Raw genomic sequence first — 17,766 nt, 5'->3', positions numbered from 1 at the left:
GCAAAGAACGTGAATGGGAATCCTCCATTGCTGACACACTGCAAACACCTGCCCTCCTCCTTCGTGAAAAGTGGCCTGGTGAGGAAGGAGCACATGTGCACCTCACCCCGCAGGCATCAGCTGTACTACCCATGTGCCTCCAGGTTCCACAGATCCATCACAGTCAAAGCCTCTGGGTACTGGGGCACTAGTGAGCGTCAGAGTCCACCTTCCTCTTCCAAGGGCACCTGGAAGTCCTCCATAAAAGGGTCAGCACCAAGTCCTCCCATGGCTTCTGACCTCTGAAGAGCAAGGCTTATAGGTACCGCACGGTTCAGCAAACCTGGAGCTGCTTCCAGGTTGGTGCTATTATTGCCTGCCTCTTGCCCTCATCTTCAAATATTCAATACAAACTCCAATAATGCCTTTGCTCACTAGGCACAATGAATTCCTAAAGATATAATTAAGACAATCCCTCACTGACTTCAACCAGAGTTCAGCCTGGAATTATCTCTAACACTGATTCCAGTGGATGTTGTCTGAGAAAGCAGGATAATTTTTATCAAACTCATTTTCCCTCAAATCAAGAAATGTGCATTGAATACTTCATCACATTAAGGCTTCATTATGGATTTATTACTTACGTATTAATCTAACATCTTCTCGAATTTTCTTGACAAGTTCAATGTGTCAAAGTCCTATAAAATAAAGTTCTTCTACCCTTTCAAATGTCCCTGTATTGAGGGGGACATCAAAAAGCCACCTGGACTACTTTCATTGCCTCCAAGGATTTATTGACTATCATTAAGATACTTCAGGTTAAAGATTAGCTTGGAGCCAATTAACTGGTGGTTTCCACCAAAAACCTTGAGGTCTGGATAGGTCTTATAGCCTGGAATTTTTTCCTAAGTCTAGGGCCAGTCAGGAGAAACAACTTTAGTGTTTCCTTGAAATTGGAGCTTTCCCTAATGAGCAGCCATTTTTTTAATGTTAGTTGCTGTCAGAAATAGGAGAATAAAATGAATCTATGTTCTCAATGAGAAAAAGACATGAAACATAATCAGGAAGCTCTACCCAAAAGAAACCTCCAGTCTCTCAACCTTGGGTTTCTCCTCTGGCAATAAGGGGGCTGATAGCTGTTCCCCTGCGTTACAGTTTACAACATACGTTCATACTTTTTCCTTAATTATTCTCCATGTTATCTTGCAAGGTAGGGATTTCACTCATAAGGAAATAGACTAAAATGTTAAGCTACTAAAATGAGATTCAACAGATGGTGGAGCCATGGACTGGAACTAGGCAGGACCATCTCCAAATCTCCCACCATGATGCAAAAGGCAATTACCATCCTATAGTAATCACCAGCATTCTATGATTATGAGCATTATGTAAAGTCTCTCCTGCATGTACTTACTATAATAAATGTAAATCAGGCAAAAGCAGTTGTCACTCAAAAGAGTTAATTAATCTGTTGTGAACTACAAGAAAATAATCCAGACATGTCTTTTCAAAGTCAAAATGCATGTGATCAAATGAAAGTTCTAGAGCATTCTCTGCTTTCCATATATATGTATTGATGGTGTTAAATGTCTGCAAGTTAATAAAAGAAAGTCTTTCTTTGAAACAGTCCATCTTAACAACTGCTGTGACATCAGCTTGCTATGATATTTAATGAAAAATTATCTTTGTGGTTTGTTTGCCACTTTTGATATAATCTGAGTGTCTCCTAACTTACTGTTTTTCTTACCTCTCTGGATAGATACATATTTTTCTGTGATGCTTATAGGTTCCCACTCTTTCTGGAGGTATTTGAGAAACGTGAAGGATACAGCAAAAGAGAATCAAGAAATCTTCCTATTGCAGGCTTTGAAGACTGCTACACAGTGGTGTAGGAAACAGGGGAACTGAGGGATTTGAGGGAGCCTTCTATCACCCACACAGAGGTTTTACCCTGCTCACTATCGCAAAGCCTGTCCTCATTTTTGTCATCTTCGCTGCACTTAAGTGGCAGAAGGGCAGGGTTCTCTTCTCCCTTGCTTCTATTCTACAGGCTCCAGGTCTGTGGGTGCGGAGCAGCACCAGCGGCAGCAACAAAGTCTAGATGCTTCTCTGCCCAGGGAACAGCTCTGGCACTAAGCCAGAGGGCCATCTTCTCTGGGGGGAGGGATATGGGAGTAAGGGTGAGCAGGAAAAGTGAGGTCAGCTTTCAGAGCAGTCACCCATCTCTGCTGAGCTGGCCAGACTGTGAACTGCAGAATATTTACTGCCGGGAGATGTCCGTAACAGGAGCCATTCAGTCTAGCCAGACCCAGAGCCCCCCTTCTAGGGCATCAGGAAGACATAGTCATGACACGGGGACACTGGTTCACAGCCAGGCACCAAATCTCTTGATCCCAGAGAGATTTCCTCTGATCCCTTTAACTACTGCTCAGGGGAAATGCAGGAATTAGCCTGTTCTGAGTTGGAAAGAAGCAATCCAATTTACCCAGGGCAATCTCAAGTTGGTGGCTTATGGGAATCACCTTTGTATCTGGCTTTGGCCACATCAACCCACCTTGCCCCACGGGCTGAACTGTGAGCCCTTCTGCACGCTCTCAGAGCAGACTGGGCATCTATCTTGCACTCACCTCCCTGGCTTATAATGCCCCCTTCCGGGACTTCCCTGGTGGCGCAGTGGTTAAGAATCTGCCTGCCAATGCAGGGGACATGGGTTTGAGACCTGGCCCAGGAAGATCCCACCTGCTGCAGGGCAACTAAGCCCGTGCGCCACAACTACTGAGCCTGAGCTCTAGAGCCCGCGAGCCACAACTACTGAGCCCGCGCACCACAACTACTGAAGCCCGAGCGCCTAGAGCCCGTGATCCACAACGAGAAGCCAACGCAATGAGAAGCCCACGCACCTCAACGAAGAGTAGCCCCCACTCACCGCAACTAGAGAAAGCCTGCGTGCAGCAACAAAGACCCAACGCAGCCAAAAATAAACTAAGTAAATTTATAAAAAGAAAACAATGCACCCTTCCCCTGCTTCCTCCCCTAAGGGCCACAGGACAGGAGCCTGGGTTTCCAGACCATAGCAGCAGCCCCCAGCAACACATAGCAGAGTGTCTGGCACTTGGTAGAGCTTAATAAACATCTGTTATTGTACAGGAAATTCTTTTTCATCTGAGGTAGGGGGAAAAAAGGAGGAGCAGAAAGAATTATTGCACACATTTTTTAAGCTGAATCTTCAGCTCTCCCCCTTACACAAACTTTCCCCACACTTTGAATATTTTATATGAAAGCACCAGTTCCAAGTTCTTCTGTCCTCACTCATCAGTGCTGTGCAGCAGCTGAATCTTCTAACTAGCACCTGATACACGTTACAAGTGCTCTAGGGCACTGGAAGGTGAAATGTGAGTTGTCTGTGTAACATGAGTATGTGGCTAGCACAGCCCAGGATGTGTAGAAAATATGACCTGGGTAGAGGATGTGCACCAGAGCATTTTATTTATAGTAGCAAAAACCTAAACTCTAATAATTGATGTTTGGTTATATAAATTAGGGCATACTCATATAATGGGTAGTATTTATATAATGGAATATTAGGCTACCATTAAAGATCATATTTTAGAAAAATAGATAATGGCATGGGAAAATGCACCTAGTATATTAAGTGAAAGCAGATCAGAGAACTGAACATAATCACAATTTTAGAAAGTGCATGTGTAGAAAATCCTGGGAAGGAAGTACACCCAAATGTTAGGTAGTCTATTTCTGGGTGATGTTGATTTTTAAAGGCCTACTTAAACTGTTTCATATTTTTTAAATTTCATTTTACAACAGACATGTATTCCTTTTTCATAATTTTCAGAATTGTCTATTTTTAAACTACAAACCAAAAAAAAAAAAGCATATTATTCAACAACGGAAAGAAGCTATTCTGTTCCTGCCCTATAGATGGTTATGTTCAAGCATTAGACTATGAAGCCCCACCCAGGGTGCAAGTGGTTCCTCATTATATTTATATCTACAACCCAGAAAATTCTGTCCAAAGGTGAAGTGGCAGCCAGGCGCCCACAAGTCAAAAGAGGAGTCCTCTCCCTCGGTATGCCACGTCTGAAAAGAAACCATATCTGCAAGAGCTGTTGACCAGAGATTGCTCTGGAGTAAGCTAAGAAAGCTGGAAGCAGCCGTGGCAGGGAAGGCCATCCTCCTGGGCAGGGGAGAGCTGGTGTTGGTCTGGCACCGGCTCTGTGACCACAGGTAATTATTCTATTTCTCTAAGCATCCTGATCCCCATCGGTAAAAGAAAGATCTAACATCTGCCCTGCCGACCTCACAGGCCTACTGGGGGGTTAAACAAAATGATGTGTGCTCTGTATTTTATAAACTACAAAGCATCCAGGCAATGAAAAGTTTGGTAGCCCAAGAACGCTAACTTCTTAAGATAATGATCCATGCTCCCCACTTTCATTTCAAGATATCAAGCGAAAAAATCTATATTCCCTTCTACACTCTAGAAATTGCACAAGGAATTTTATCAGCCACACTTAACTCAATTTATGTTTCCCGGTACCCTTGCCCCATGAAACAAAAACTATGCTATGTGTTCACTTAGAGTGTTCCTTTTTTCTCCTCGGCATATGGACAGATCGGCCTGCCCAGACTCCCCTGAGAGAAGGTGCGACCTGGAGACTGAATTCTTGCCCCTTCCAGGCTGGGTCCCCACATGTCCCTGTGAGATCCTCCACTCTCTCTCTTCCTCCAGTTCCTGGCTGGTTGTACAAGGTCTGGTGGAAGACCCTGAGGCCTCTGGAAAAGGGTGACGGGCTAGATGAAGGAGGCTGAGTCCCGATATCAGAGTGGAAGGTCAAACACCCCACACAACAGGGACACAAGCGAGAAACAACTCGAGACCACTTGCCGCCCCAATTACCTACCCCAGCTAATATACTCTACGACCTTGGTCACCTCTCCACCCCAGAACGACAGTCAACACTTTCTGCTGCTTCCCACATGAGCGACTCAAGGGACATAGAGAACACATATGGTAAAGCCAACCCTCTTCCAACAGAAAACTCACACTAGCAAAATTAAGACAAATATTTTAGATTCCTTGGCAGATTTAAGACCTGCTCTCTTATTTCTATAGGGAAACCTGAGAGTACATGCTAATTTAAATAACTGAGAAGAGAAAGTAAGAAAAGGGGAACACACGGTTGGTTACCTAATCCCACAGTATTTAAGGTGGGTTGCAAATAGAAAAGGGTTAAGGTCTATCAAGTTGGGAGAGATTAGGAAGGGAGTCGACCTCTCCTTCAGAGGGTAGAGACAATGGAAACAGAGCGCTATCTTGGATCACTGGTTCCGCATATATTTTATCTCTATTTAGCATTGCTCAGTAGGGCTACATGGAAACATTAGGCTCTGAGTTGGGGAGTTCCCAGGAGTACAAAGTAGAGACAGGAAGTGTTGCCCACTTCTCTGCTTTAACTGTAGCCAGCCCTGCCCTTTCTTGCTCGGAGACTACTTACCTGGTAGGGGTAGAGGGTGACCCCATTGGTTCTCGACAGGGACCAGGTGCCATCCAGGTACTGGTGAGCCTGGATGGCCACTGAGTTGAGGATGTTCCCATTGCTGGGGCTGGTGGCCATCTGGAGGCTGACCTTGGCCTGGTGGGTTGGAGACCCACTCTTCTTCTCCGCCCCATTGCTGACCCCAAGGCTGTTGGGTTTGCTGCTATGCTTATTGGTGATGAAGGCTGTGTAGTTGGAGGCGGCATAGGAGGTGGGCACAAAGGCCCAATCCCTGGGCTGCTGGAGCCCCACCATGTGCCGGGACCCCACTGGAGTGGGGATGTTGGAGAGGGCTGGGGGCGAGCCAGGTGAGCCATCAAAGTGCTCACTGCCAGCCGCCTGTTCCAGGGTCAGCACCATCTGAATGGCCTCCTGCTTCAGCTGGTTCAGGTGTGTGGCACAAATGTCACAGCGGTTGTCCCTGTCATTCCATGCCTTCCGGATGGTGTTGGGGACCTGGAGCTTGTCGTGAATCACAGCCGAGAAAGCAGGGTCCTGGAGAACACACAAACAAAAAAATAAGGAGAGCCTATCAATCAAGGCTGGTAAGCGCAATTCAGATGCCTGGTTTCTGAGTTAAGCCCTAGATGTACCCAAAGAGTTTGACTGTTTGATTGACATCCAGCAGAAATGAGCAGCAAGACTGGCAGACGAGCCTCTAGTTGACAAACACATTTGACAAATGTAAGATTGTTATAGTGGAGACTTTAAGGAATTTAAAAAAAAAAGCTTTCTAAGCATCCTCCTTACCAAGCCAGTCAAATAAGAACATTCCAGATTCTTCCCCTTGTGTCCACTAAAGAATTATAGCTATACCTGGATGCTCCTAAGGTGGTCATTAAGTAGACACAAATGGTCGTCCGGGCCTGGCAGTGGTGAGTGCAGTCACTCTGGACCAATGCGTTGTGGGCCCCCATGAACTACGGAAAGTTGGCAGCAGGTGGCGGTACTACTTGTGACCCAGAACAGAGATTCTATTCTAAGAAAATCCTAGCCTCGTTAACACCATGTGCTAAGTGCCACTGGAAGAAAACCAAACTAAACAGATTCTGGACCAGAGATCTAGCCTCTCCAGCAGCCCAGCAAACCCCTACAGATTCACTCTGTTTACCATTGGCTCCATGGCAGGCTGGCCATGCCTGTACCCATGTGTCTGATATCCTGATCCATCAAAAAAAAAGGTCTCCTTGATAAACAGTCCAAGATACTTTTCCCCAGAAACTTCATCTAAAACTATTAAAACCGCTTTCGTTCAGAAGCCCTCATCTAAAAGAAATCAGAAAGTGAATTTAATGAGGATGATTTCTTTCATTTACTTTGCTTTAATTTTTATAGGAAAGCAAGACTGCACAGAGAAATAAGCAGTAGGTGTGTTAACTGGGTATCAAAATATTTGGCTTCTAGTTCTGGTTCTGCTACCAATTAGCTGTGTGACCTTGGACAACTTACTTAGCCTCACTGAACCTCTCATCTGTCACGCAAGGCCATGGCCCGTCTTTATTGTAAGGTCCTTCCAACTCCATGACTCTGTGTAGGGAAAGGGAGACAGGAGAGGACAGTGTCTGCATATATGGACGGAGCCACTATGCTATTTTGGGGACCTGGTTGAACTTTTGAGATTCCACAATTGCTGCAGGTAATTGATGAGGCTTATCTCAAGACCTATTTTCCTTAGGACATTGGAAGAAAAGCTTCCCTTCAGAAATGTGCTGGAGCTTTTTTGGGGTGGAAACCCCATCAGGGCTGACTGAAGTTTGATGAGCTGTGGGTGGGAAGGGAGATCAGCGGTGGGAGGGTCACCCTTAATTACGATCCATCTTGATTATCGGCTCCAGCATTTTGTTTTCCCTGTTTAACTACCCTGAACAGCTCTTCAGCGTGCACTGATTAATTGATTAATAAATTAAGAGGCCTCTTTACACAGCAGCAGCGAGGAGTGACTCAGGAGGTAGAAACTCAAGACGGTCATAGAAAATGATGGGAAACAATAGGAGGTCAAGGGTGATCAAGTCTGGCTGACGAAGCGATGCAAACCACATGAGACCGGCTTGCGGCGCCCTCCTCAGTGAGAGCTGCTTTGTCCGGAGTCCCCGATCAAAACTTAGCATGTGTGGGACCCAAAAGGGCCCCTTAGGGACCATTACCTCAGTTTCCAGATAAGGAAACAGCTCCAAAAGGGTTAAAAGCTTGGACTACAACCAGACTTCTTGACCTCTAGTCCATGATTTTCCACTTCAAGAGCCAAAGAGCCATATTCATCAATGGACTCATAAGTTTGCCCAGACTTAAGGCTCTTGCCACATTCATCTACGAAATGTTCATTTATTCAAAAGGAAGTATTTGGGCCCCCATATGTGTCAAGATATAGATTCTTGCTTTTTCACATAATGAGAATTTTCCCTTGTCAATATATGTCATTTGAAAATGTGATTTTTTTTAATGACCACATGGTATTTTATCCTGTAGCTGTTTTGTAAGTCATTTTTTTATTCCCAGGTCTACTACATAATTAGAGGCAGCATGAGAAATCAGAGACTGGCATTCAAAAGCAATCTGCCACCCATGGCTTATGCTTTTAAGGCACCAAACTATTTGGTCTCAAGAAACCTCAAATTAATTGCTGACTTAGAATATTTTGGTTAACCCAATCACCAGGAGGGAGCATCACAGTAGAAAAAAAAAAAGGCAGCAGTAAGATCAGTCCCGGGGCTTCCCTGGTGGCGCAGTGGTTGAGAGTCTGCCTGCCAATGCAGGGGACGCGGGTTCGTGCCCCAGTCCGGGAAGATCCCACATGCCGCGGAGCGGCTGGGCCCGTGAGCCATGGCCGCTGAGCCTGCGTGTCCGGAGCCTGTGCTCCGCAACGGGAGAGGCCACAACAGTGAGAGGCCCGCGTACCGCAAAAAAATAAAAATAAAAAAAGATCAGTCCCATCCACACATCATAGTTTATTTTAGATCCTTGTAGAATCTAGATGTGACTCTTGACATCTGCAGCTGGAGCAGAAAAGATACATCCACTCCACAAAAAAAGCCTGGTGCTGGGGAATCCTTTTCTCTCTTCTTCTTGGTTTTCACTGCTCTCCCTTGAAGCAGTTCCTTCCTCACTCAGCCTACGGCTATTTGCTGCTCGACTTGCCACAGCAATGCATGTTGGCCTCCAATGTGCCAGGCCGCGGATCTTGGGATGCACGAGAGCGGTTCCGGTTCTCTCTGAGTTCACCCTCCAGGGAACCCACTTGGCTCCTGGACTGCCAAATGCCATGCACCCTTGCTGCCACCTCTAGTCTGGGACCAATCGGCACACACTCAGAGCCATGGAGCCCAGCACTCCCCTCCCAGTTCCCGAGGGGTCTACAAAATCACCTTGAGCACCGGAGCTGAGCCCACCACCAGGATGGCCCCCCAACAGCCAGCAAGTGGCAGAGCCCAGAACCCACTGTTGTCTCATCCAGAGGAAGGAGGAGATTAATGATTTAATGAGTCTTCAATTGCTGACAGATGTCAAAGAGGTGTTCCCTAAATTAAGCCACCCTTGATCTGAAACTTTATGTGAGTTCTTATCATCAAAAGGCCTCAGTAAGTCAAAAGATACACCTTATGGAAACTAAAATCCCTTTCAAGTGCTGGTCTACACAGTATAAATATTTCAGTGCAACTCAAAACTTCGAAGAGGAATGGTCAACAGACATAGCTTTCTGTAAGTGCTAGAACAAAGGGAATACTGCTTCAAGAGAGAGTAGTAATAAACAGGGAGAAAAGAAGGTCTCAGAATCATGGATGGCTCACACTTACTGAGCTTTCCTGACATGGACACAAGAAGAACTGTGGGAGTGCCCTCTGGTTTAGCTGGCACCAAAAGAAACCTGGACTCAGAGAAGGAATGAGTTAAGTGTGCAGTCTGGCATGCTACCTAGTTCATGGGCTTCAAACACATTCATACTGTCTAGTCCCGATTCATCTCGTGACTTCAGAAAATAGTCAAATGGGAATAACAGGAATCCATGAATGGCTAAACCTCTATTTTTGGAGTCATAATTTTTATTTCAGCACCTTTAAAAATGGGCTAACAGCACTTGGGCAACATTTTCATCCTAAACTTTCAATATAAGTGTTCTGTGCCCAAAAGATTCTCATCTTTCAAAAATAATACAAAATTGTTATTATCCCACGTGTACCATGAAGAGGAATTCAAGAACACACTGAGGAAGCTGATAAAGGTTCTTAGAAGGAAGGTTAGGGATAAATGAAGTTAATGTGCAGACACCTAAATCTGCCCACTTAGTGACGGCTGCAAAAGAACAAAGAAAACTCCAGACAATGGTTTTCCAATCCCTTTAGTGCTCTTCCACTTCTTCTAGGGGCATTTCAGGAAACAGGTGTCCTGCCATGTCCCCTAGGGCTCTCGTAATCTAATGGCTCTCAAAGATTGGCTCACATGTCTTCTGGCAGACTGCTCTAAGAGATCATGACTAAATCTCTCTTCCTCAGGCAAGGGCAACGGAACCCACGGCTTCCATAGCCATCTGTATCCCGTTGACTGGGAATTCTCCATCTCCATCCATGCCTGGCCCTTCTCCTGAACTCTGAGCCTTACAGCCCCCTAGAAAACATCATCCAGATACTCTTCAAACTGACAATTCAAAATTAATTTTATTCTCCCCTAATCCTATTCTTATTCCAATAGTCACTATTGAAGTAAATAGTATTATTATCCACTCAGGCACCCAGGCTAGAAGTCTCCTCCCTTTCCCTCCAATCCAATCACCAAGTGTGGTTGATGGTCCTTCCTAAAAGCTCTTGAATTGTCCCTCTTCTCCATGCCCACTGCCATGAGGAAGCTTTCAGCGTTTCTCACATCATGGTTTCCCTGATTCTAGCCTTGACCTCAAAACTCTCCCTCCACAAAAAAAAAAAAAAGGATTTAACTAAAATGCAAATCTGATCATGTCCTTATCCTGCTTTCCTGCACCTCTATCCTAAGAGCTATCTTCTTGTCTGTAGTCTTTATTTGTAGAACTATTTGTCTGTTAGACTGTCAGCTCCCTAAGAGGACATATTCTTTTCATCTTTAATTCCCCCAAGTCTAGAATAGTGTCTACTTCATAGTAAGGGCCCAACAAATATTTATGAGATAAATAAGTGGAAAGAATTCAACCAAAGTTTTCCAACTGTATTTGTTCTGCCTGGCTAAAGAGCCCAGCGTGAGTCAGCCATAATCTGGATATCCTCCTTTTCTTTGAATCTTCCTTAAACTATTAAAATAGATTCTCTATTTGCTTGCCTCAATACACAATCTATTATTACTCTTTTTCCTAAGTTCCCAAGAAAACAATATTGATATGCAAAGAATTTTTTTTTTTAACCACCAGGCCAGCTCATCATTGGGAAACCAAGAGAAATTTACCTAAAGGAAAACTCCAGATTAAATACTACACACCTGGTCCAGCAGGGTTAGACACCCCCCCAGCAAGTAGGTAGCATGCTTATTTTCCAAGAGCCGGCAGCCAGCTTTCAACACGTGAGGCATGGCTGCTAATGAGGGTAGAGACTCTGGAACCCCAGCAAGAAAACAAGAACTACCGCCCAGGCAAACCAAGCTGTTTACTAGTGTCCTCACTGTTTTCTGTCCCACTTCATCCTCTGAGGGATGGGCTGTTTGGCAATAAACACTCATGCCACTTGCAAGGACAGGATTTTTTTTCCAGGTTATTTTAGCCAAAAGAGTACTTGGAGTGCATTTCTGCAAAGCCTCTGGGTCTGTGAGGAAAGCAACAGCTGGAGTCAGCGTCCAGCATGTGTTGTGCAAATTCCTGTTGATGTTTGCTCCTGGTTTATTATTCTAGAGGCCTCTAGTGACAAGCTTAACAAGATTTAAGCTGTTCTTCAAAGGCAGTTTCTGTTCACTTTGTTCCTAAACTTTCTTCTTCCATAAATGCTATCCCGTGAGGCCCAGAATGATGGCTAGAACTCCGAGAATGCAATGTTTTGTTCCCCACCGCGGGCAGTTTCCCAGAAGATCAAGGGAATTTACCCTCACACGCCTTGTAATCCTTCCACACGAGGGTCTGCACCCTCCGCCCCCTCCCCACCTCCTGCTGCATTCCCTATCCGTGTCCTTTCTTTCTCATGAATCTCAGCATTCTTCCCAGCAGTTCTGTCCCCAAAGGCAGGTGTCAATATGAATGATCCTCTGTTTTTAATGGAAACTGCAAAATTGGAAGTTTGCAAAACAATAGGTAGCAAAGCTCAGGTGAATCCAACCCAAGAAAACAAATATTCTCATTCACAGTGAAACATTCAAATATTTGGATTCAAAGGTCTCTCAAAAGAACTGGGTTTGTTTCACCTTGGTAATTTCAGAAGAAGAAAAAACAAATTTCACTTAGTCACTGGCAGAAAGGAGACTTTAAAATCTGAAATTTAAGGGTACCCCCAAAATGCCAACCAGTGGGTGTAACTTCTTCCTCAGGAAGATTTGGTTCCGCCGTGCTCATCAGCCCCTGAACTTGCATCTCACTGTCCATACGTGCTTGATGGGATGTGCAAGATCAAGGGGGGATGCAAAGGGTTGGGGAACCCAGAGCCTCTCACATGAGACTCTACTCACCCAGCCATCATACTGAATCTACCCAGCAGGAATTGACAAACATCAGTATCCTTTACTCCTGTTGTTCGGAGTTCCCAGACCCACAAACAAGGCATGTGACAACCTGGGAGGGAAGCCGGGGAACAAATTAAGACTGTCACAAGCAATGACATCCCAACACTCTTTGCAGAGAAGAGTGACCACCCTCACGGGCTGCCATTCTCACTGACACACGGTGCAAACTCAAAATCCCTGAGTGCTTCACTCAGTTTCACACAGCAGGGCTCATTCTCCAAAGTTAGTGACACAGAGAAAGAGGGGCATGAAAAGAGTTGACCAGGGCTTCCCTGGTGGCGCAGTGGTTGAGAGTCCGCCTGCCGATGCAGGGGATGCGGGTTCGTGACCCGGTCTGGGAAGATCCCACATCCCGCGGAGCGGCTGGGCCCGTGAGCCATGGCCGCTGAGCCTGCGTGTCCGGAGCCTGTGCTCTGCAACGGGAGAGGCCACAACAGTGAGGCCCACGTACCGCAAAAAAAAAAAAAAAAGAGGTGACCAGGTGTGTTACAATTAGAGCTTGCTCCCGTGAGGCCTGAGACAGCCCAAACAACCAGCACTGTAGTGACAGCAGCTGGGTCAGGCCCTGGAATCACAGGTGGCCCACAGACCGGCTCCATGAACGTGAAACTTCCTTCTGGCCTTCCAGGCCTCATCCGAACCCCAGGCTTGTCATCACTATTGGACACAAGCACTGATCCTTAGCGTGTAAAAAAAGAATGAATGTAAAAGATGCTGGATAATGAGCTCAGAGAGAGGCCAAAAAAAAAAAAAATGTCAAAGGAAGAAATGTTAAATGTCAGACCAAAGCTGTTCTACATGAGAAACCAAATTAACCTGGACCATAGTGACTGTGCACAGCCTAAGCAATCCTGCCCTGGGTTACAAGCTGAGAGATGCGGGGCCCATTAGAGACGCACGTGCACTTCAGTTTGAATGATTCTCTTCAGCACGGGAGGCTGCTGGGAGCGCCAGATGCAGGCAGGATGCAATTAATAGGGCTGCTTGCTGCAACATGTGAAAAAGTGTTGCAGATGATAAGACTTATCTGCTTCAAAAGAAAAGGGAGGTTTTTAATTGGAACTTAATGTGATTAAGAAAAGTTCATGAATTACTCAAAAGAATAGGTGAGGTATTTCTCATAATGACCAGAGAAATTTTTCTGTCTATGTCTCTCATCTTTTCCAACTGGATGGCACAGACAATGTCTCGATTCTTTTGAAAACGTTTGGTAGAGAGGATGGACGGTTCGAGACAGGGCTCCATCACTTAGTAGCTGTGTGACCTATCCAGGCTTCAGTCTCCTTAAATGTAAAAATGGGAAATGATAAGAGTCCCTATTTTATTGAGTAATGTAAGGATTATACATGCAACATGTTTAGCACAGTCCTGGTCCTTGGGAATGCTCAATAATGGCGGTGATTATTTTCAGTGTTTCACTTCTCAGTATCTAAAGCAGTACCATGTTTATATCAGTTCGGTACTTCAGATGACGGTGACGATGAGAACAACAATGATCTGGGGCTTACTTATATCCAGGAGGATTTAGCAAGCACTTTTGGAATTAAGAGGTGTGGGGATGGTAAAGAGAACTTGCGATCTTCAGCTAACCACCTCTTACATTAGAGGAAGTCAGGTCTTTTTGAAAGAAACCAAAATAGGAGTGGGTCCCTGGAACTCCTGAGCTGATATCCCTGAGCAGGGACTGGATGACTCCCAGCCTTCTCTCCTAAGAGGTGAAATAATCCAAGAGTCATTCATTTCCATGGAACTGAGACTATGATGCCTCTCGCTGAAAAGTATTCCTCATTTCTCCCTCAGGAGTGGGTGATGCTCCAAAGCGGGTGCTGATTGTTCAAGCCGGATCACAGAGCCATCAACTGGCCAATGTCTCCAAGGAGTTGCCAGACTCCACCCAGGAGATGGAGAAAGAGAAAGAGAAAGAGGATTTCACATTAGCAAACCTATCTTCAAACCTGAAAATCTTGCTCTCCAGTCTACCTCTTGGCCCTGGGGGAAAAGGATCCATTCAAAAATAGTTTAAGAACTTAGGATGGGAGAGTAGACTCATAACACCTACTTAAAATGTTTTCCTTAACTTTAAAGTTCATGTTCAACATGACACAAAAATAATGTACTGTACGTTACAAATATGAAGAACTAATCACGACTCTAGTATGACATGATAAAATTTTACCTTTAAATTATTAAAGTCTATCTAGATTAGATGTATTTTTTATGTGTGGGCTATAATGTACCATCAGGTGGCAAATGGATTTATTTTTGATCTGTAAGTAGTTGTATTAGTATAAGGTTACTAAGGAATCTGTTAATTATCTAATTATGTAATTGCCTAATGTTTCTTTTTTCTTTAATTGATTTTGTATGCATGAAACACTGCAGAAATTTACTTGGCTATGTTTCCTTGGACTTACTACAAAAAGATAAAGTACCTAAAATTTGATGTTGTTGCTGGTGTTTCTAAAAGATGAAGTTTTAGCAGATAAACTCTGTTTTGACCATAAACTACAAATTTAAACACTTCTGCTGGTCCCCCTGTGACCTAACCCTTGCAACCCAGTATTTTGGGCCCCATGTGATTTACTTCAAGCTGTCTTGTCAGACATCTCTCTCCGGTTCCCCGTGTGACCCTGCAGGACAGGTAGGGTGGGTTTCCCTCTGTCCCATAGAAGCCCCTGCATTTCCCTGCCTCTGTGCCTTTGCTTACGTTCCTGCCCTGATGATAATTCCCACCCTGCCTGTAAAACACAAGAAAATTTGGGGGGGGGGCAGGTAATAGATATGTTCACTGCTGTGGTGATGGTTTCATGGGTCTATACATATGACCAAACATATTAAATTGTACACTTCAGATGCGTACCATTTACTAAATGTCAATCATATACCCATTAAGCTGAAAAGAAATCTTGTTTTTCCATCGTAAGGCCCAACTTGTCCATGAAGTCTGACTCCCAGAAGGCGCTTCCATCACACTTCTCTGGTCTGAGTGATTCACGTCACTTAGCAAACACTTCCTTGTTAGTTAGAGTTGTACATGCTCTATCTCCACCATCATGGTAAATTCCTAGGGGGCAGAAACCATACCATAATTTCAACAGTAATGATAACTTCTCTGCTTGCCCCCCTGGAGTCTACTCAAGACAGCAGCCAGGGTGATCCTTGTAAGTCTTAAATCTGATCCTGGCGTTCCTCCGCTAAAAATCCTCCCACATCCCCACCCAACTTCCATCAGAGTCAAGGCAAAGTCTCTGCACTGGGCACTGCAGGACCTGGCCTCCTGTTCCCTCTCCGACCTCCGTTCCTGCCCCTGCTCCCTGACTCACTCTGCTCCAGCCACAAGAGCCTGAGCTGGTCCTTGATCACACAGGGAATGTTCACTGTCACCTCAGTGACTCTGTACTTCTTTTTCCTTCTGCATGGAAAACTTGCCCCTACACATACGTGCCTGACTGTCTCTTACCACCTTCATGGTGGTCAAATTTCACCTTGTAAATGAGGCCTTCCTGACCACCTAATTACAGCTGCAAGCCACCCCAGCATTCCCTGACCCTCTGCTCTGCTTTCTCTCTACGTGATCTATAGTTAGGAAGTCTGTTCACTGTCTCCCCTACAAAATATAAACTGAATGAGAGCAGGGACTTTTGTCTGTTTTATTCACGGCTAACTCCCTAATGCCTAGAGCAATGCTTGAAGTAGAGTAGGCACTCAGAAAGTATTTGTTGAATGAGTGAGTGAGCGAGTCTCTTTTCAGTGTAAGGGGTTCCCACATCTATTAGCTTCATCTTTCTTACGGATTATCACTTTTTGCTTTGTGCTAAAGTCTTTTTTTTTTCCTTATACTTTTTCATGCTAGATTTTAGCGTCCTCAGAGGACTGGGAGTATTTGTTGTGTCTGACATCCCTCTGGGGCCTTGCTTCTCAAGGTGTCGCCTCCAGACCCCACCCCATACCTATACCCCTGCCCCATACACTTGGGAAGTTCAGAACAAGTCAGATCCCAGGCCCCCTCCCAGATCCTCTGGATCAGAATCTCTGGGGAGTGGAGCTCTGGGTGCATTTTAACAAGCTTCCCGGGTGATTCAGTGGTTCAGTGTCGCTGAGGAAGAGACGGGGAGGGAGAAGAAGGAAGAGGTACCTCTCCCTTTCAAGTATCTAAGCCTAGCTGTGGCCTTTGAAGAGCAGCTGACCATTTCCTGCAGAGCTCTCCATGCCAGCCAATGGATTGCAACGCCTCCGAAAACCTCAGGCCTCCGCTTTTTCTAGACAATAATTCAAGACAATGATAAATGGCTCTTGGGACATAGCCCAAGACTACAGGTATAAGCAAATGTCTTCTCACCAAATTCTCTCCCTAATCCAGTGGTTTCAACCTCTGGTGATTTTGACCCTTAGGAGACATTTGGAAATACCTGGGGACATTTTTCGTTGTCACAACTGGAAGGGGGCTACTGACATCTGGTAGGTAGAGGCCAAGGATACTGCTAAATGTCTTACACTGCATAGGAAAAAACTCCCATGACAAAGAATGATCCAGGCCCAAACGTCAGTTGTGCCGAGGTTGAAACCCTGGCCTGAGCCCTCTCCCTGCTTCTTTCTCACACGCTTTCCTAGGAATCTCTATGCAGGACCACGAGGGGGGTGTTCTAAAATCCAGAAGCTAATCTGGGCTCTCATCTACCTCGTTTTCTCTTAAGTGTGGAGACACTAAACTCTAAAAAGCACAGGCTCTATGCTGACTCTTGGATGGTGGCCGACAAGCGGGCCAGCACAGTGTATGTGGGTGGGCGAACCCAGGGCGGGCACTGGCCCCAGGCTTTTAAACCCCTCACTCTGCCGCCCCCAGCCTCGGGCCTCCCTCGTATCTGGATCGCATGCCCTTGCCCTTCCTGGTGCGACAGGCACTGCTGGCAGGGCCACTCGCTGTTTCCAAGAGTGTGGTGGGAAAGGCTGACGTGAGCCCCAAGGTCCTGCCCACACGAAACCGTAAATCCGGTCGGGGTTCAGGCGGCTGCAGCGGAGCCCAGTCACCCCTGGCTCTGCCGTCTGCCTGGGTTTGAGAGGGTGCTGCTGAGGTTGCTATGACTACGAAATCCCTTCAAGCCGCTGGCCAGATTTCACATCATGGTAACTTTGCAGTTTCCCTCTTGGAGAAAGAAAACCAATGCCATGACAAGAAAAAGTCACCTCTGAGATGTAATTTGGTGCAATTATAGAGAAGACCAGGGATTTCTTTGTTCCTGTGAAAACCACATTTATTATGTAGCACAGACGATGTGCCAGGTTCCATGCCGGTTGGGTTTGGTGAGGGAAGTCACAGAGGCTTTGGCCATAAGTGCCCCCAGCTGGAGGAGACTCCGAGAGGATAAGGACCCGACGGGACATTTCTGTTTCCACTCATGATACATTAGAGATGACATCACACACCCTTGGCAGGGGGAGTCCTGGAAACATCTAACAGATCAACAACTTCCAAGACCTAGTTATAAGATCTGGGCTTGGAGGCCTAGAACTTAACCATCTATCATTAGACATTTGTTTCCTTGTTCAGGGTGGAGTAGATTAATCACAAAAT

At 45.5% G+C, this 17,766-nt stretch overlaps 1 protein-coding gene across 1 annotated transcript in view; it reads right to left on the bottom strand.

The window, feature by feature from the left end:
• The window catches only part of KIF26B (kinesin family member 26B), a 497,333-nt gene that overhangs the window by 304,638 nt on the left and 174,929 nt on the right, over positions 1-17,766 (bottom strand). Inside the window, exon 3 of the mRNA XM_081224649.1 lies at positions 5,493-6,029. Within this exon, the coding sequence (XP_081080775.1) occupies positions 5,493-6,029 (537 nt within the window). The remainder of the gene's footprint in view (positions 1-5,492; positions 6,030-17,766) is intronic.

This window comes from Mesoplodon bidens, assembly GCF_964165515.1.
Source record: "Mesoplodon bidens genome assembly, chromosome: 2".
Taxonomy (NCBI): domain Eukaryota; kingdom Metazoa; phylum Chordata; class Mammalia; order Artiodactyla; family Ziphiidae; genus Mesoplodon; species Mesoplodon bidens.
The sequence above is the reverse complement of the archived record's forward strand: the minus strand, read 5'-3'. Positions and strand labels throughout refer to the sequence as shown.